Source organism: Lissotriton vulgaris, chromosome 10, assembly GCF_964263255.1.
Source record: "Lissotriton vulgaris chromosome 10, aLisVul1.2, whole genome shotgun sequence".
NCBI classification, from domain to species: Eukaryota; Metazoa; Chordata; class Amphibia; order Caudata; family Salamandridae; genus Lissotriton; species Lissotriton vulgaris.
This window is the reverse complement of record NC_141698.1, coordinates 952,742,683-952,763,812: the sequence shown is the minus strand read 5'-3', so window position 1 is coordinate 952,763,812 and position 21,130 is coordinate 952,742,683. Positions and strand designations below refer to the sequence as shown.

Sequence of the window (21,130 nt, the reverse complement as noted above, 5' to 3'; positions counted from 1 at the left end):
GTATTATTTCGCAATACTCATTTTACTGTACGTACTTTTTATAATAACAAGTCTTGCAATTGTGGCAATTCAATTCTCTTGTATGAGAAGAAAGACTGTTCAATAAATAGTACCTTTTATTGAAAACGCCCGTCTCTCTATTCTCTACATATTGTGAAAGTAATCTGCACAACAACTGACTGAGTAAAATAACTGTCTATTGTTTCACAGGACTCTAGAGATTGACTCTTATCTGAGGAGCAAAGTTGTCATGTTGCGCGGTTGTTGGAAAACTGAATCCCTTCTTGTCTGTACCAGGGAAGCTGATCACTTCCTATTCGGTCAAGAAAGTTTCCAGTGACCTCTGAGCTAGTTGGTAACAAATCCAATTAAGTTTAGCATAGTCAGTAGAGGCCTGGAAGATCCGCACTTCTACGTCGATACTACTGTTTATGTTATTCCAATGCGCAGGGCCTATTGGGAAATAGGAACTACACTACAGTCCAAGGCCGGTTTTCCATGGGGCTTGTGGGGTTCTGGTTGTCCTCCGTACTTGCTCAGGCAACATCCAGTGTGCTTCGCTGTTGGGCATTTGTTTGTCTGTTTTATTTCTACTTTTATGCAGATTATTCTCACCTGATGTGTGTGAATTGCAGGCCTGTCATTGGTTTTTGCTGATTTTTGTGTCGTGAGTGTCCTCATCGCAACTTTTTTTGCGTTCCTGTTTTGCATTTTTGTGGTGTCACGTTGATCTTAATGCGGTCATTTGACGCGTTATCGTGAGACTATCGCATGGTACCACCGTGTTGTGAATACTTAGTTAATACAGCATTATTTTCCACGATAGACTGCGATGTGAAGAGTTGTGTTAAGCTAATTTTGCGGTAATTATCACACGTTCTTGAGAATATCCCCCAGACACTTTTAACTGAATGATGATTTTCGCGAAATTATATAAGCATATCCTGCATGAATTCCTGTGTGAATTAATTTTTCATTTTGCATATGCTAGGTTTAGGCTCTACTGTGCTGGAATTTTAGTGTGTATTGTGTTTTACTTATTTAATTTATTGTTGTTTTTAAATGCTTTACCTGTCTCCTAAGTTAACCCTGCCTGCTCTCAGTCAACTACCAAGGGGGCACGGGAATAATTTATTGAGACCTTGACTGGGCCTTACATTGTGATTGTGGCTTTATTACTAGTGGTATGTACCTACCTACATCTAATAAATACAGGTCATATAACCTCAATAATTTAGTATTTATGGACAGACATTTACTCTGAGTTTTCGGCTGCTGTGAACAAAGGTTCTATGGGGCTGGTAACTAGTGTTACCAGCCCAATCTGAATTAAGAGGCCATTCATAATGAGGACTTCGAGTGTGAGGCAATGATCAGTTTAGGGAACCTTTAGTTTATACATTAAAAATAAAAACTTAAATAAAGGTTGTTATGAACAAAATAAAGTCTCTGATCATCCTCCTGCCCATAGTTTATACGGAATCCTTACAGATAACATTGTAATTGCGCACTGCTTATGAATGAAGACAATGAAGATACACTGCTCAGCAAGCTCAACAAATCTTTAAAAGAAGGTGAACAAAAACTCGAGGATTACTTCAATGCTTTTTTTCAGGTTTAGGTATAATATTTTGACTGTGTACGTGTCACACAAGTAGTGCACTAGTAACGAGTAAAGTAAAACTGTGCAAGAAAAAGGAGCACATACGAGAGAGAATTTTTGAAAATTGCTATTGCTTAGCAAGTCTATGTGTAAGGGCAAACAAGAAGGTAATAACTTCCTGTAAACGTGTAGAGCCCAAGCCTCAAAGTGCCACACTACATGAATTGCATGCCCCCATATCAATAATCCTAAATCGTTTATGTTTACGGATTTATAGAGTGCATGGCTGCCCTTGAGCGTCCCAGCGCTGGTGATAGAACAGATGGAATCGAGGGGGGGAATTAATTAGGGGAACAGCCAAGTCTTTAAGAGTTTACGAAACAATAGAAGATTAGGCTGAGCCCGAATGTCGATTGACAGTGCATTCCACAGTTTGGAGGCATTGTATGAAAAAAGATGGCCTCCAGACCGGGCCCTCTTGATCCTGAGTATTGAAGTCAAATGAAGGTGAGTGGATCGAAGAGTTCTGTTGGTTTTGTAGGAAACAACAAGGTCCTTTAAGATGGGGGGGGGGCTTGCCATGCAGAATTTTGTGGGTAGTGCATAGGGCCTTAAAATGCACCCTTTCAATTATGGGTAGCCAGTGGAGTGACCTGAGGGCTGGTTTGGCTGAGCAACGGTTGGTAGTGCCCGTAAGAAGCCGGCCAGCGGTATTTTTAACAACCTGAAGCTTCGCTGTTACTTTATTAGGGGCACCGAGGTACAGGGCATTGCCGTAGACCAGTCCAGACAGAACGAGGCCCTGAATCAGAAGCTTTTTAGATTGGGTAGGGAGTAGAGGTAACATTTTTCGAGAAGTGCGTAAGAGACCATAGCAGGCTCCCGCAGTTTTTCTGGCTTGGCTGTTAAGTGTAAGGCCTTCATTTAACCAAATCCTCAGACTTTTGATGTCAGACTTTGGGATTGGAGGTGGGTCCATACAAGGGGGCCACAAGGTCTCCGGGCGAAAGTGTGATTGCCCAAGACCAGGACCAGGATCTCCGTCTTATCGCTGTTGAGCTAAAGATGGGCCCTGTCCATCCATCTAGTTATATCCCCAAGACAGGAGTAAAGATCTGTAGAAGGGTAATCCTGCTGACTTAGTGATACAACAAGCTGGGTGTCATCAGCATAGGTCAGGAGCTTAATACCATATGGGGTGACAATCTTTTCAAGGGGGGACATGTACACATTAAAAAGCGTAGGGCTCAAAGAAGAGCCCTGAGGGGCGCCACAGTGTACAGGAGTTATCTTAGAGATGAAATTACCATCTACCACTTGAAATGAGCGGTTATGTAAAAAGGATTTGAGCCAGGACAGGGCCAGCCCTGAGATACCCAGGTTCTCGAGCCGGTGGACCAGCGTAAGATGATTCACGGTGTCGAAGGCCGCACTCAGATCCAGGAGGATCACTGCCACTGATCCCCCTGAGTCTATGATCTTTCTGGCCTCTTCCACAACCACAATCATTGCGGTCTCCATGCTCTGGCCAGGGCGGAAGCCCATCTGTCAGGGTTTAAGTAGATCGTTTGTTTCAAGGTAGTCAGATAACTGACGGTTAATGTATTTTTCTGCTACCTTGCTGACGCCTGTTAAAAGGGAGATTGGCTGAAAGTTGTTCAGTTCCAGAGGGTCCAGATTGGGTTTTTTGATCAGTGCTTTAACAACGGCCCTTTTCCAACTTGGGGGTACAGTGCCCTGCGAGAGCGAGAGGTTGATTAGTTTGCCATGGGTGCGAGAATAACGGGGGTCGCTAATTTTATGATGTTCAAAGGGGCAGGGTCTAATGGAGAGCCGCTTTTAATTGATTGAAAGATGGAGGAAATGGAGTCTTTTGTTATAGGAACAAACATATCTAGAGTGGGCTTGGGTTGCTGTGACGTTAAACTAGGTGAATCTCGTAAGTCAGGGATGCCAGTAGTGTTGTGCAGGGGGAGATGGTTCAAGATTTTTTTGATCTTTGAGTCAAAGAACTCGGCTAGCTCATTACAGCGACTATCCGAGGGATCTACGGGGCAAGGGGGGTCAGGGATTTTTAAAAGCTTTTTCGCAATTTGGAATGTTTCCCTCGACAAATTGGCAGAAGATCTAATTTTTTCTTCAAAGAATGAGGCCTTTTTATAATTGAGAATCATGAGTTTATAGTTCTGCTTCTTGTAGGGATCGAAGTCCTTCCTCAATGCCCTTTCAGACTTTTTACAAAGTTTTTTTAGGAGTCGGACTTCCTTAGTAAACCAGGGCGAGGTGGTTTTGCCACGGGGTTCACGGGTGGATGTTCTCGGGAGGACTATATCCAATGAGTTTTCAATCCACGTTGAAAACTTAATGTCCGCTGATAAGAGATCAGTCTCACCCGTTAGAGGTGAGAGCTCCAAGATGAGCTTCCATTCTTCCGGGTCCAGTTTAGACCATGGACGTGCAATCCTACTGGGGGCTGGTCTGGGGCGATGGATGGCTGCGAATCGCCAACTAAACGGTATAAGAAAGTAGTATGACCACGGAACTGGAATAGGTGTGGGTACTTTGATGTCAGGGATGTTGGAAAAAATGGGGTCCAAGAGATGCCCCAGAATATGAGTGGGCTGGAGGCTCCCCAGATGAAGCTGGTAAGTCGCTAGGTCCATTGACAGTTCGGAGGCTAACTAGTCTCCACCATTGTCAAAGTGGATGTTTAAGTCCCATAGAATCATGAAGTTGGGGAGGGTAGTGACCAAGGCCAATGAGTTTTCCAGCAGTGAACTGCAAAATTGCCCCATAGCACCTGGTGGGCGGTAGATAAGAATACCCGAAAGGGATTTGCACGGAGATGCTTGAATGGTAAAATGGACATTTTCACAGTCAGATAAAAGACTGCCGTGGAGTCGGCAGGAAAGATGTTTTTTATAAATTATGGCAATTCCTCCTCCCTTTCCCTTTGATCGGTCCAGATGCTGTATGAGGAATCCCGAAGGTAGGGCCTTGACGATGTCTGGGTCAGAGTCAGGCCCTAACCATGTCTCTGTTAAGAACAGGATCTCCAGCCGAAGATTCTCTGAGATTATGTGAATTTCCTGCGCATGTTTCGGCAGAGATCTGCAGTTTAGCAGAGCCATGTTCAAAACAGTATAGAGGGGTGGGCTAGGTTCGTCGGTAACTAGCCTATAAGGGCAGTGGAGGCAATGAGTGACGGGGCCATCCATTGTGATCGAATGTGCACAGAGGGGTAGGGAGAGCTGTCTCAATTGGAACAATGAGTCCCTAGAGTATTCTAGGGGGACCTGGGGGCCGTCCACCAGGGGGCTGGTCTCTAGGCTCGGTCTGGTGCGGACGGGTGCAGACAGACTTAACTCTGGCGCACCTCCGGCGCTCCAATGGCGTGCCCGCTGCGCTCATCCGCTGCGCGGATGATAGGTGGTGTGCATTTTGTAGTATGGGGTCCTAATCGCCCTCAACACCAAACCGGCGACCGTCGCTACACCTAAGATGGCTTCCCAGGTGAATTTTCACCAACAAATGTTTTTGCATGGACCAAGTTTCCATATAATGAAGTGCACTCTAGGAACAATACATCACGAAATCAAGGAGTGCCAAATTGAGGAGGAATTTAACCTGTGGTGTGTGATTGTGCACACTGGCGTAATGAAAACTGAGGGGGCCTCCCTGCACGGAACTTAGAGGGGCCCCCTCTGAGCTCAATCAGGAGCTTTCCGGCCAGAGGGCAGTGCCGAGCGGGCCTCCTGGAGATTGGGGGCCCCCCGCACCGCGGGGGATGCGGGGGCCTGTGTTACGCCCCTGATCGTGCACCGTGAATAACAATGTATAACTAATAAACTATCACTTAAGCATGTAAAAGCCATTTATTGAGGTTCACGTTTTACTCCCTTCTCATTAACATCAACTAACTTATCAGGGAATACCTATCACCTCTGTCTCACAAAAGCTGTTTTTGGAATTCTATTCCAAATTCAAAAAGGGATTCAGTAAAACAGGATATCATTTCAGCTTATAAGCTATATGTTAAAGACATTAACATACATTACTTTTAAAATGTTATATATTGAAGAGATATTACACCCAAGTGTGCACCTGTCCATTGAATCCAAAATGACAAAATGTAAATCTCCCCCTCAGATGCAAATATTTTAAATGATTGCTATCATACAGCTTCGAATCTTAAATGTTATTTCTCTCTCTTCTCTGATGTTTGAGGGTTGCCCATTGTAGGACTTATTCTACTTCTGATTCGTTTGTGCAACATCTCGGGATCAAGAAATGTGGACCATAAAAACACAATTGGCATTTAGAGACCTATTACAAATCAGGGCCTACAAAAAGATTGCATGATTATTAGAGGTTAGATATTTCCACACCCTGTTTTTCTGGGTGGTAAACTTCTCGGGAAAAAAAATCACAAACAAATCACGAGACTGGACCTGCAGCAGCTAAGTCTCATTCCTGAGGGGTTTTTTTCCCCTGCCCTCCTCCACCGCCTCGTGGCCCCCCGCCGTGATCCTCCTCCCACCCACCCTACTTTTACCTGCTCAAAGCACGTAGCAAATATATGTTTTAAACTCCTCTGCATTGGGAATTCGAAGTCGTTTTAGATTCTGGAAAAACCCACCGCTGCGCACAGAGTGATTTTCAATTCCATGGGTTAAACTATGTAATGCATGGTAGAGGGTGGATTTGCCACACAGTAACAGAACATCTGTCTGCAAATTTACCGTTCTGTAAATCCGCCCCAGTAACATTCAACTCGTAGTTGGGGCCAAACACACCGAGTAACATTATGGATTATATGCGTTAGTATAGTTTGGTTACGAGCAAGAGAATTAATTATAAACATAGTAAAGTTCCAGACATTCTTCTTCTGTTTTGACATTATAAAGTGTTAAACATTTGGAAAAGATAATCCTTTCCACCCTTACCTTAATAAGAACTCTTATGAGGCCTGTGGCTTTGGATGACATATAATACCAGAAGCTGAGCACGCAGTGTGCACCCGACTCCCTCCACTTGGTGCTTTTAACGTGGGCCTTTTCACCTCTTAACCCCACCGGCGTTGCCTCGAGATATAGAAATTGACCTAGAAAATGGATTTATGCATATTTATTAAAACTCCAAAGTATCTTTGTGCATTCGAATCATCTGCAGACTGCATCACAAACGAAGCGAGCACGCCTGTCTGTCTGCATATTATTTCAAGGCGCGTTCTTACAAAATATACCTGTGTGCGGTGCTATAGCCTGGGTGCCACGGGCTCTATTGAGGGCAAGGAAAATGAGCCCTGAGTCGGTATCAAAATAACGATATCATTGAGGTACAGTGAGCCAAATATACCCGTAGACCCCGGTGTCACCGCACCGCTGTTCTAATGGTAACTGCACCTCTACAGACGTCTCTGAATTCCCCAGTCTTCCATTCTCTACCGCTTAACCATCTTTCTCTCATCACCTTCACCTCCCTCTCCCCTCCATCTCCCTTCCCGCTCTTGTGCCTCTTACCTTTCTTTACTTCTTTCCTCCATTCTCCAACGTTCCTAATTCTGTCCCCTGCCTCTTTTATTCATCCTTACCTTCTTTCTCTTTCTCTCTGATCTTACTTAACTCATTTTTTTCAATTCAGTCATATTTTCCTCTTCTGCTCTCATTTCTATCTTTAGCCCTCATTGCCACCCTTCCCTCCCCGTTCCTCTCCTCCATTTCTTTTTTTATCTTCTACTTCCCCCATACCCCTCCCCCTTCCATCATCCCAAATAGTTATCACAAAGCCAGGCCCCAGTAACACCCTCTTTTCAAACAAATCTCAAAGGACAGCCTTTAAAGTAATTGCAGCAGGGAAGCCTGTGACCTCTCCCACATCTGGGCCCTGGTACCACTGCACCCGCTGCACCGATGCCAGCTACACACCTGCCTGTGTAGCATAAACAATAATGTTCAAAATTGGTGCTTTTAAAATACCATTAAACTAAAACATGAACATATTCACCAAGGGGCTCATTATGGGAAATGTAGTTTTTAGTGTGAGGTAGCGGAGGACGGGAATGTCTGGTCCCAGCTGTTATCCCTGCATCAAAATCTTACAATTACAATAGAATCAGGGCCACTGGAATTATTCGATTGTGCAGCAGCATAATTATGCAGCATTTGCCACATAATCCATCGTCTGCTGCAACATCTTAACACCAACAAATTATTTCTAGCTCAAACGGTTCAAAAGTTAGTAAAATCGCAGCAACACATCCGTGCAGTAGTAGGGCATTTTGCAAAGGTGGACTGCTTTTCTGTCCCTTATTGGTATGTTGTGTGTTAAACTAGTGCTGATGAGGTGTAAGCTATACCCAGACAGTGTTATCAAGTAAAAATAACAAAATAATGAAGTAATATTAGAAGAAAATGGGCTGCATTACGACGCATAATTTGCCTTTTCTTGCCACATAATTTAATCAACCTCGAATCATAATTTGGCCCTCTCCTGCCGCATAATTTCAGTGGCCCTGAATATAATGAGCTTGCAGTAAGATCAACCGTTGGACGTTGCTTTACCCGATTCTTTTTCTACAGATAATCCAAATTGCAGGGCTCTTGCAAGGCCTTTTTCACATAATTTGACCACGTGCTCGGAGCACGAGGTACATTGCAGCTGAGGCAAATGCAGTGGGGCAGAGCAGGGGCGCTTCCCAGGATCAGGGAAGCTGCCATCGACCAGAGAGGGTATCAGCACCCCTCCCCCCACTGTGCAGGAAGAAGGCGCCTGGGATCAGACAATGCCCCCCCAGAAGCTTCCAATTAGGGTCAAAGGTTTGTTGTTTTCAGGCCTGGAAACACGGGGTCTGGTATTTGTAGACATGGTCATTTTGAGTCTGGAAAACACTAGCCAAATGAAGCAGTTTCTGTGCAAATAGTGACTCATCAGTCAAAGACAAGTAGAACAATATCTGATGGTACACAAAGAAGGGAGGAGAGGGAGAACACATTGACATATGAATAAATAGGTACAGACACCATCTATATCTGCATTTACAGGTAAAACAAAAATTAATATCCTATTAAACCAAAATCATGAATCTTATACTCTAAGCAATAAAAATAAGATCTCAATATTAATAACTTCAACATTGATTTTCCTAGATAACTTTCAAAGTAATTAATTGATCTGAGATACTCATAGCGAACCAACTAGACTGTAGTAACGGAAGGGAAAAGCCACATGTATAAATTAAAACATAGCAAAAATAGAAAAACATAATTGTATCACTCTATGCCTGTCATGGCTGTACTTGGGACACAAAGCAGCTCTATCAGGTTTGCTTACCCTAGCCTCCACAGTTTTTTTTGTTGTTTTTTTTTACGAGACCTCAACTCCTAGAATACATTTTACTCTAAATTAAAGTACATGCCTGTAGTCTGTGTCATTGAGAGTTATGCATCAGCAAGGCCGGCCACATGCCAAAAACCATGTGAAGCAGCATCTTCACCTTAAAATGATGAGTTGGAATTAGATTGCCCTTGTAAATGCATCATTTTAAAGTGCTGTTCCAACGAGGTGCCAATTGTGTTTTCAATCTTACAGATTTTACTCGTTCAGTGATATGGCCGGGATGCCTGTCACCCCCTCCCAACACAATCCCCAAGGATGGGAGACCGACGCCATTCTGAACTTTTGGAAGGCGGGAGGGAGTTACCCTCCCGGCCGTATTTATTAAAATATGAAACAAAATTAAAACATTAAATAAAAGTTTCATATCATGTACAATTTTCATTTATTACATTTCGATGAAGACATGTTCATTGGCTAACCTTAACAAATCTCTAATACAAAGGTTTTCCTAGCCGAGTCTAACATCCTGCAAATGCATACTTTCTAAATTAAAATTGTACATCCTAGCATTACGGGCCAACGGCAAGGTCGCAACCGGTGTCAGATCCCTACTACCAAAACTCTCGCCCTCACGGTGTGAGTGGCGCATGCGCAGAGGACTGTACCCTCTGTGCCAACTCCAATTTCCCTTGTCTTGTTGGGGGCCCCCCATTTAAACTTGACGCCATCTTAGAGGTCGTCCGAGGACCCATGTGAGGTGTCTGTAAGAAGGCAGCGTGGACTCCCCCCCACCCCACACTGTCTATCACATCCGCCGTCGCGGATATCCGGGCCCCGGGAAATTCATAGGAGGGGCATATAGCCGCCTCCTCCCCTGGAAGGGGCCTATGGCCGTCTTCCCTTAGGCGACCCATACTTAGTGGGTGCCGCCTCCCCGTGGGAGGGGCCAATGGCCGCCTCCCCCCGGGCGCTCCCATCCATAGTGGGTGGCGCCCCCCTCTAGGGACCTTGAAATTACTGCTCACCGATCATGACCTTACCGCCACAGGCCGGATAGTTGACCGGCTATCCGGCCCCCCCACAAACTCCTCCTAAAGGTCATGCTTCCTTAAACCCCTTAGCCATGCCATGAAGTCTCCTATGAGTAAGACATTCCCCTCCCGGGACGAGTGAACCCCATCCTCGAGATACATGTGATCACCCCGAATACACCCATGCGGAATACTGTGCAACTGCGCTGAGCGAAACAACCTACCAATTTTGTTGTTGACCTTCTTTACTGAATGGTTCAGTGCTGACACCGAAAGGCCCCCCCGCCATACTTTCCTGGGAATCATGTGGGACCATGCAATCGTGCACCCCGGGATTCTTTTCGCCAGCCAGCTAACGGTAGACAAAACTTGCTCGAGTAATACTCGCCTACCGAGTGTCACCATGTCGTTGCCCCCCAGGTGTACTATGATTACAGATGGCGGTGACCTCTGCCGCCCTAAGAGTCCCTCGATAAAAGATTCGAACTGGTCAATACAGAGCCCGCCCCTTCCGTGGAAGGTCACTCTGTACCCGTATTCCCCAGCTGCGTGAGTCGCGTCACCTGCTTTGAATACGTCCCCGGCCCGCCTCACATATGAGTGGCCCACGACCCACACCACTCTCTCCTCAGACGGTGATCTCTGACCGCTGGTCCCCTGGTGCCGGGTCGACTGCAAATTCCACCCCGCATAACATGCTCGCGAAACTGTAAATCAAACAGAAGACAAGAAGCGTGAGTGCATGTAACTTGACTTCACAACATGTGCAACCGCACATACCTTTTAAAACAATTCGAGGACCATCGTCCTAACAGTTTCACCTCTTCGGCACTCTGACCCCTGGCTGTAGCCTCAGTAGCAGCCCCTATCCTAAAGGAGTGGGTCCCAAAATCGCACGGGTCCAAGCCCGCCGCTGCGATTGCCAATGTTAGCACCCTCTGAAACTGAAACCTCGTCAGTGGGGTGGCATCGATGTGTCTCAGCAGACTCCCACCCCATGTATCCGCCCTCAGCGCCAAATATTCCTCAATGCACTTTACCGGGCACATGGGGGACCCTCGCATGCGCTGGACCACAACACTGTCTCCCATAGCTCTCTGGTCAGTCTTGGACTTAGCTATTGTGACTACCATTGAATCACCCCTAATCAGGATGTGATCCCTACACAGACCTCCCTCCACATCCTTCTTATTCTTTGCAACCAGTTCGCTCACCCGCATAGCCCCATGGAACGCTAATGCAAAAGCGGCCCGGAACAGAACTGCTTCGAATTGGGAGGAACATGTCGTGGGTAGTATCGCCATAAGCAGGGACAACCTTTCTAACCCAATCGGGCGCCTCTCGTCTACTCTCCGACCCTCAAGGCGCTGCCAGCCACGAAGGGCTTTCTTTGCCAAAAAGGAAGATGTCGGGTCCTTGATGCCATGCACCTGCGCCATGAATGAAATGGCCGCCCTGTGCCTATTGGCCGTTGCCACTGATCGGCCTTCCCTGTGTAATGCTAACAGAAACCTTAGGAAGCAATCCTCCTGACCCCATTTCTGATCCCCTGCCGGACCCAAAAATGCACAATAGGAATGAAACGCTCCTTCGTATGCCTTCCTTGTCCTGGGGGCTAAGCTTGCTGCCACGAGGTCTTGTAATCCGGGGCACCGAGTAGCCAGAGTACTTCGGGGAATGGTGCCGCCGCTAGGTCCGCAGTAGGTAGATAACCCCTGAACGCCTGCATATGTGAACGAGAGAGTGCATCAGCAGAATGATTCAGTACACCCGGCACATGCTTTGCCCTGAATTGTACATTTAGTCTCATGCAAAGTAGTACAATTTCCTTCAACAATCTCAATATCCACTTGCAGCGTGCTGCCTGATTATTTATACATTCAACAACAGTCATATTGTCGGACCAAAATACCACAGAGCAATCTCTGAACTCGTCCGGCCATGTCATCAGAGCCACAAAAATAGGGAATAGCTCGAGGAAACCAATGTTACTTGTGAGACCGCTGGTGTGCCACAATGTCGGCCATGTTTGCGCCGACCATCGCTTACCGAAAATGGCGCCAAATCCCACGCTCCCCGCCGAGTCAGTCCTCAAACCTAGCTCGTCCGAAGACGCTGGCGGCTTGTTCCACACTACTCGACCGTTGAAGTCTGCCAGGAATGCCAACCAAATGCGCATGTCCTGGCGAACCTCTGCAGACAGTCTCGTGCGGTGGTGTCCTTCTTTGAGACCGACCATAGCCTGTGCAATAGAGCGTGAAAAGGGGCGGGCCATTGGTATCACCCTCAGGGCAAAGTTAAGCTGAACCACCGCCTGTTGTAACTGATGCAGGGTCACTTTCTCCTTACTAAGGCACAGTTCCAGGGAAGCCCTAAATTTCGCTATTTTTTCTACCGGCAAACGGAAACATCCCTCCACAGAATCGAGCTCAATTCCCAGAAACTCGAGTGAAGTAGATGGTCCCACCGTCTTACCTGGTGCCAATGGCACCCCGAATTCCCTCATAAGGATGCAAAACTCCTGTAGCGCCTGCGCACATGTTGTGTCGCCGGCTGCCCCCAAGAACAGAAAATCATCTAAGTAATGCATAACATGGCTATGCCCAGTGGCCTCAGTGAATGCCCATTCCAAAAAACAGCTGAATTTCTCAAAATAAGCACAAGAGATGGAGCAACCCATTGGCATGCATCTATCCATGTAGTAACGTCCTTGGAACACAAAGCCTAACAGACGCCGATCCTGTGGGTGTACCGGGAGCAACTGGAACGCCGACTTGATATCTGACTTCGCCATCAGCGCTCCGGGCCCCAGGCGATTCAACATGGTGACGGCATCATCGAAGGATGCGTACCGCACCGAACAAACTCCCGGGTCAATCGCATCGTTCACAGAGAGACCCTTTGGTGCTGACAAGTTATGAATCATCCTAAATTCCCCTGGGTCTTTTTTGGGGACTACTCCCAACGGGGAACAGACAAAATTTGTTACTGGAGGGTGCTGGTATGGGCCCGCCACCCGGCCCAGGGAAACCTCTTTTTCAATCTTCTTCTCTACCACCGCTGGATTATGCCGAGCCGATAATTGGTTTCTACAAAGTGATTCCCAACGAAAATCCCCCGCCGGGATGTGGAAACCATATAAGAATCCGTTCCTCAACACCCCAGCGGAGACATGATCAGGGTATTTGTTTAGCCAGGGCATTATTGCCATGATATCAACGGGGGTAGGTAACGGTACACAGTGGTCCCCCTCAGTCTTGTTTGGACCCTCCTTTACCTCCCGACCCGCCATTTTTGGATCTGCACGAACTTTCCGGGTGCAAGGAATTCCCACAACCCGCACACGCATGCCTGAACTTACATGCCCCTTGCGGTCTGGAGCAGTTACCTCTATTAAAGCTCCAACAGACCCCCCGCTTTCCCCCATTCCCCCCGGTCTTTGGTTGGTGATCGCCACCGGCGCCCGCTCGAAAGGGCACCGCCGGCTGTTGGCGGGAAAGCCCCGTCCCATTCCCGCCTGGCGAGGACGTCTTTGTCGCGCCCGGCAGGAGCTGCTTCTGCCAAGAAATCGAGTCGAGACAATCCCACGTCAGAGATGAATCGTACTCTTTGGCCTTACGGAACTTCATGTCGTAACCCATCCATTCGTTCCCCTCATAAGTTTCATAAAAATCCATTATACGTGCCTGATAACAAGATAATTCTGGTAATACCTCGGGCTTACGCTCCCCAATAATTGCAGTAAACATCGCAAAGGCCTTGGCCCAATTTGTTATAGTCTCATCCACCCTGAATCCCGCCATCTTGGCTCGCCAAACACTCGGGTGCCACAAATCTTTCTGCCTCTTAGCATACTCCATCTCGCGATGGTCAGTTAACAGAGAAAACATATTAGCATACTTGTCAGCCCAAATTAATTCTTTCTTGGCCAACGGGATATGTTGAACCACTCTCTCCCGTCTTGAGGGCAATGAGCCCTCCCCCGCAATTGGCAATGCCTGCTTACCCGGTTCGGTTGACGTTCCCGCTGTTTTTTCCACGCCAGCTGCCGGTCCTTCCGGGGTTACCGGTGGGGGGACAAGAGGGAGATTCGCCTTTGCGGCATCTCGCGACTGCCGCAACTGCTGAATTAGTAGCCTGGCCTCTTTGGCCGTGTCTCCAGGTGCCGTAGCACCCCCTGTTTTCCTGCCGAGCCATGCGGCCAACTGGGCGGCCAATTCAGGCGGCATGTCCTCCTCGCTAGCGGGCGTAATCTCAACCGGAATCGGCTGACCCGCGTCTGGGAGTACCGGGGCCTCGACCGGAATGGCAGGGGTCACCGGGGGTACCTCGGGGACCGGGACCTCCCCCTCTGGCGCCCTATTCCTGACCCGCTTCCCCCTACCCTCCGGGGCAACTCCCGGCAATGCCGGGCCTATTACCTTCTTTGGTTTACCCGGATTGTTCATCGCAGCCATCTGCTTCTTCACGTTCGCCATATCTCGACCAAGGCCTGGGACCATACCAACGCTTCGTTCGATCTTCGCGATTCTGCTCACCAACATCCGAAGCATCTGGTCAGCCTCGGACTTCTTTCCTGCCTTCTTGCCAGACATTCCTTTCGAGTAGTCACTCCGAGATGATCAAAACGGTCCTAGAACTTTTAGCCCCGAAGTCGCTGAAAGAGAAACACAAGAATTATAAATTCTCAAAATTGCTCCTTGTTCCGTCGAGGGCTCACGTGCAACGAGTGGGTGCAGCTTCCAAGCACAGGAACAAGAGGATGCTTCTTTGGATTCCCGCTCTCTTTATTTCTCATCGGGAGGGCGTGAACCCTCCGCTGGTATGCCTTCTGGGCGTGGCCATCGGTGTAGGTGTCTAGGACAACCCCTCTTGGGCGGGAAAAGGCGCGCCCGGCTACGCCGCTTTGGGCATACCAGCCGTGACACGCCCCCCGCCCAAAAAAGGTTTCCCGGGAGGATCCGGGCCCCCAACCATACGTTCGGGGGGACCGAGTGGTCGCCCCTTTCCATTCTCTCTCGTTCAAGAATGGGTGTCAAAATGTTGCATTCTCAGTGACAGACTGCCAGGGCCGGACTGGCCATAGCGGGCACCGGGCAATACCCCGGTGCGCCGCATGGGTGGGGGTCGGTTTTGGGCCCCTGGCGGCCGATTTTATTACAGGGCCGTTTTTGCAGCATAGCTGCAAAATCGGCCCGGTACCAAAATAGGCCGAAAACCAGCCCCGGCAAAGAGCTTCGCGGCACCTCCAACCCCCCGCCCCGAGTGGGGAGGGGGCGGGGGGGCAGCCGAGCACTTTGCCAGGGCCGGTTCTAGTTCCCACTCCGGCCCTGCAGACTGCACATGCATTGAACTTAGAAGGAGAACATGTAAATGAGTGGGTCATCCACCATTCGCTCCTGTAACAATAAGACTGGGACACTGCCAGGCAGAGGAGAGAGGGACCTTTTCTTTGTAATTCTTTAATTACGGTATTGTCTTGTGATTTCTCTTCTACTGATTGCTACAAACAGCAGAGTGGCAAATAGGGAATTACACTTTGATCCAAGAAACTGTAGGGACAAAAGTCTCCAATTTACTATATAGTCAGATTTTTATTTTGTTTTCAAAAGAGAATCTTTTCATCAGGCGTGTCTTTTGTTCACAAAGTGTATGTGAGAACACTCTCCCTTTTGCACTGTGATCAATTTTCGTTTCGGCTGAATTTTATTTCTGGGTTTTCGACTCCTTCCACCTGGGCACTGCTGTCTAATGCCCAGAATATGTGTTCTTACCCTTACAACTTGTAAAATTGTCAATCTCTGACTGGCATATTTAACTTGCCCTTAAGGCCATAGTATATGGGGCATACATACATCCATGCAGTGAAAGGTAAATGCCACCTGTAAAATGCAACACTTATTGTGCTATCCACTAGAGTGACAATGAAAACTTCAGTTTTATCTTGTGGCATGAATGCTGTAGTTTAAACCTGAAGCCCTGCCTATATAATCCTTTTGATCTGGGAAAAACCTTCATTTTAAATAATAATAACAATGTAGGTTGCATGGTATTTAAAAGTAGGCCCTGTCCAGATTTTATGTTGCTATGTCCTTACAGCGCAAAGCCCCCAAAAGCTATTTTCACTGTGGAATGCTCTGGTTGTCTTATGAGGAAAACTAGAGTACAGATTAAAATAAATGTTGCTATCTCTGGATTCACCAACAATTTTTTATTAAGAATTAATTGTAATACTAAAGTTGGATTTTATTACATATTTAGTAAATGTAACTTTTAGAAAGTTATCCTTTCCCTATCTAAAGTTCCTGATGACTAATTTGCATTGGCCTGCCTGCAGCTGCCCTGTCAGTACTTGACACTAATGTGGTGTGAAACTCCTTCTAGAGCTGGACACTGGGCACTGGCTTAGACCTGGTTACAGGGTGGACAGGGAGTTGGCAGATGATCCATAACAGCTCAGAAAGAACTGCTGGGGATTTTCAATGAACTTTATTAACTTGAAATAGACAGCTGTGAAGCTTGCCCATTCACAGTATAGTGTGAGGAGGAACCTTATGAAGGAGAAGCCTTTGTTTAGGCCAAGGGCAGCCAATTGTGCAGCAGTTCAATGGGAGAGGAAGCTGGACCCAGAACCAATTTGGGGTAGCTCAAGAGGAGGGTACTACTCATTTCCCTAACACACCATTTTTCTGCCCCTTCAAGGGCAGAAGGCCTGTGGCATCTTGCATTTCCTTAGAATAGAGCACTCTGGGCCAATTTATAGTAAGAAAAAAGGTTTTGCTCTAAAAATGTGCACGGTTGACCTAACAATATTTTTTCCCGTTGGTTAGGGAGTGTCTAGGATTCACCTCCCCCACCACTGGCTACTGAATTGTAAAAAGTGGGTCTCACTATCGGCTCAAGAAAACACATTCTTGACCTGTGGAAGAACAAAAGAAGGAGTCCATCTGAAGTTTGAGACCAGTGAGGAGATCTGAAGGGCTGTACCTGCTCCCACGTGTACCCAGGACAAAGAAGTCGCCTCCAAGGGTAATTGGCTGACCTCCTGTGTGGCTCCCGGGAAACTACAAGCTGAGAGAGGCCTTTTTCCTGAAGTGACACATTGCAACTGGTAGAGGATTGAACCCTGTTGGCAGCCTCTGCTGGAGTGAGTCCTGGCCCCTAAATATTTGCCCTGAGGTCCTAGAAGCCTCAGTGATGTATAGAAGAACATATTCCTAAATCTCAGAAAAAGTTTGACTTAGAAAGGTTTTGGACTGCTATACCTTTGGAGGACAGGACCACCCACCTAATGCGCAACATTGCTGGGCAAGAAAATCAGATTAGTCTGGCTCATAGCCTTTTGCCATCAGATTAGTCTGGCTCATAGCCTTTTGCCGGTAGACCGTTCAGGGCAAGCCTATGTGACGTCAGTGCAACGTTCCTGGATACAGCCTGCTAACTTGCCCTGCTTAATTATTTTGACTTGCATTTCAGAGACTAATTCAAAAGGCAACATTTTTGACCGGAATTACCTTGCTTGGTGTATCAAAATCACATGCCAGCACAGTGGCCTGAAATTGTTCGGAGGTGGGAGTCACACTTGAGCAGTACTTTCTATTAGTGCTATAGTTGTTCTTTTAGCTGTTTCTTCTAAATAATTTTTTCATTATAGCTCCACTTTCCCTTTTTGGATTTTTGTCTTTATGGTGTAATTGTGTTTATGAAATTATTTTCAACCTGTATAAATTGGAGTGAGTGTGATTTGTATTGTGTTGTGTTTTTGACTTTTTAACTGGTTTAGCACTCCCAAATGCTTCACACATTTTCTCCAAGTCTCTATTCTCTGGTGCTGTAGCTACCAAGGGTTGAGCACAGGTGTAAATTATTTAAACATTTGCATGGACCTAACAAATTAGTGACTTAATTACTTAGGGCGGACTAGCACCACCCCAATAAAAAATTCACTTTCTTACAAGGTGAAATACATCACTTGATCTGCACCACTGTAAAGTAAATTATTATATCGGAGATTATGGCATAAACTCCAAATGAGTCGCTAGTCTTGGTAACAAAGTTCTATTTAATTGCTGGGTGTATGGTCCACATTGGCTTAATTTCTCCAACTAGTAGGAAGACCAACCAATCAAAGTTTAGTAGAGGTCTCTTATTTATGTAATTTACAACTTCTGGTTCAACATGTACTTCCGTCGTGATTAAGGACTCGCATAGTGGTTCATTTTCTGATATCAGATACATTTATTATGCGTGTTCCTACATTAACATTATTTGTTGGAAACTGATCATGAATCATCTTTTTGGTCTAATTCTGGCAATGATTTTTTCCAATGGAGTATCATCAATAGACACCTCTTTTCAACAGCAATCCTGGAATTCCTAAATAAAATACTCCACGGTTCAGTGCTGGAAACAGAAAGAAGTCCTTGGGATGCATTTTCTGGTTGGCACTGCCATTTTGTGGTATTGCCTTTTCTTGTAATAGTCATTAGAGAGTTGGTATGTTATTTACACCATGTGCAAACATGCATTGTTCCAATTCATGTTAAGATGACTAGGGCAAAACATGTATTTATTTTCTGGGAAGAGAGATCCACACTTATCATTGAAACATCTATATATGAAAATTAATTGAAGCATAAATCGTAATCACTGAATGACATTACACCATGGAGCCCAATCAGATCCACTGATACCTTTCTACTCTGTGTGCCACTGAAGACACTATCAGTGTCAGATGATAAACATTTGAAAAAGTGCTGCTACACCAGCATGGATATAATGCATCCTGGAAGGCTTGCATGCTGTTGGAAATGTTGGTTAGGTCGCACCTGATGAAGTTTAGAAAGTGTCTGCAGATTTAAACTCCCATAATTTATAATACATTAACGAGTGTTGCATGTTTTTGTATTAATTCAACCTAGAATAATGTGCACCTACACGAACACAAGGGTCTAATAATATGTGCTCTTGTCATGTTTGTCATTTCGTTTTAAATAATATATTAACTTTGTCTTTTGTTTTGTCAAACATTAACTGCAGCTGTTTTAAATAATAGCATGTGCATTTTCTTAAATGTGCTATTGTTTATGTTGTGTCTTTTATGTGACTGTGTTTTGTTTGTCTTTCATGCATTAAGCTAGGTAACATAGACTAATGGGTTAACATTAGTAAATGGGTTGGGTAACAGAATAATTATCATTTCTCGAATTAATTGATGTCTTGTGTTTCCTTTCATACTAGAGTCATGCTAAAAGATGCCTGTGGCCTATTTCTAAAATGGATGTCCGAAGTCCTGCCGAGTTGGGCCTTGCACAGCAGAGAATGAAAGAAAACATTTTCTTCATAATTCTTTGAAAAACACACACGGAAGCTGAGCTGTGCTGACCGCTGAGATAATCATTGTATAAACTTTCAATGCCAAGGACAGGACATAGTGGCAGAAAAGCTTGGGCAGAGGAAGCAACAAACTGTTTCATTTGATGTTGTAAGCCTCGGAAGAGCTTGTGACACACGTAGTCAAAGGACAATGCCGCTCTTAAGGAATATGGTTTTTGCAATGTGAAAGGCAAATGACTTCATAGACTGAAATTTCTCGACCAATCACGCTTCGAGTTGGTCATCTTTTTGTATTCTTTTAGTTAGTCTTAGATAGAGAAAAGGTACAAAAATTGCCCCCTTGGAAAGAGCTCTGCTGGCTCGTTCCAGTGCTCTGGAGATGCTGTCGGGCTTTTGACAGACGTAAGAACTTTCGAACTTACATTTTTCCCTTTTGGTTTTCTTTAAGTTAAGTTAGGAAAATAGGGTTTAGGGAATGAGTTCCTAAATGTTTAATTTGACACCAAATCATATAATGCAACTCAACAACACAATTACACAACACACCACATACATCCAATCCTTAGCACACAATTCCACATTGTGCCACAAAATTCAACAGCACACCACATAATTAAACTCCAATGCATACCACTCCACAACACAAAATACCATTCCACACAATTATGCTCCTTAACATACAATCCAACTCCACATAATTCCAGTACACTCAATACCACATAATTACTAGCCATATAAATTCATAGCACACATGCCACATAATTCCAGTACACAAATCCATTCCACACCACATAATTCCATGCCACACAATTAACTAATCCAATACAAGCCAAATAATTCCACTACACATGACATGCATACACCCCATAACCCATAGGTAAAAGATATCGCTGTGTACAATGCCAATAGCTTTAACTCAAACAAATGCGAGACTGATTGCATTTCCAATGCTTGTTTTAGCTAGCTGGAGATTTAGTGGTAGATGTGCTCACATGCACTGCACTAGCAAAAATTCCAATATGATATTAGACACCGTATACCATAAACTGGCATCTTGTGTACCTTTGATACACAATAGAATACCTGACTGACTCTGATACCTGTGTATTCTCTTCATGCTAGTGACTCACAATTCTGATGAGAATGACGTGTTACACATGGACAGATTTCACAATTTATTACACCCTTTCGTGTTGTCTATATAATACAGCAAATGTCAGCAGTATATTTAACTTATTGAGTCCATATGGAATGAACTAAGAATACACTATTCAACTCATTATAATGGGACATTGTTCACTGTAGAATGCATCGAGCACTATGCTAATCTGCACGTTATCCTTTTACAGAAATTGAACCAACAAAGGTTTACCAACATTGGGGTCATGATTTGTCTTCTATTTTGTGTCATCGCTATGTAGGCGAATCCCTGAAAATGCTGAATCTGTGATATTACCTAAATGTGGAAGCTCAAGTTAGGAATATTAAATTAGTCTGACCACGATGAAAATATGGAAAGCATAACAAAAGGTCTTTGAGACTCAAGCAGTATTCTTCGCAGTTCTGCAGTAATAATGCTGCGATCTGCAGAGGTCTTTAATGTGAAGCGGGAAGTAAAGCTCTTTATACAGGTGGGCACCAATGTTACAGACTATAGTAACTGTTTTGGAAGAGGACCTCGGGTTGTCTTGCCAGGGACCAGATTTGCTAATTGCCCGCATGTGTTTATAACATGTTTCCACCAGTTAAATTAATGATGGTGGTCTTCATCCAAAGATGCACAGCAGTTGCACATGATAATAAAGCAGGCCACCTGTTATGC

General features: G+C 45.5%; 1 protein-coding gene across 1 annotated transcript in view; it reads right to left on the bottom strand.

Moving 5' to 3' along the window:
• The window catches only part of MALRD1 (MAM and LDL receptor class A domain containing 1), a 2,333,045-nt gene that overhangs the window by 1,213,367 nt on the left and 1,098,548 nt on the right, over window positions 1-21,130 (bottom strand). Inside the window, exon 24 of the mRNA XM_086939858.1 lies at window positions 6,550-6,707. Coding sequence (XP_086795984.1) covers window positions 6,550-6,707 — 158 coding nt within the window. The remainder of the gene's footprint in view (window positions 1-6,549; window positions 6,708-21,130) is intronic.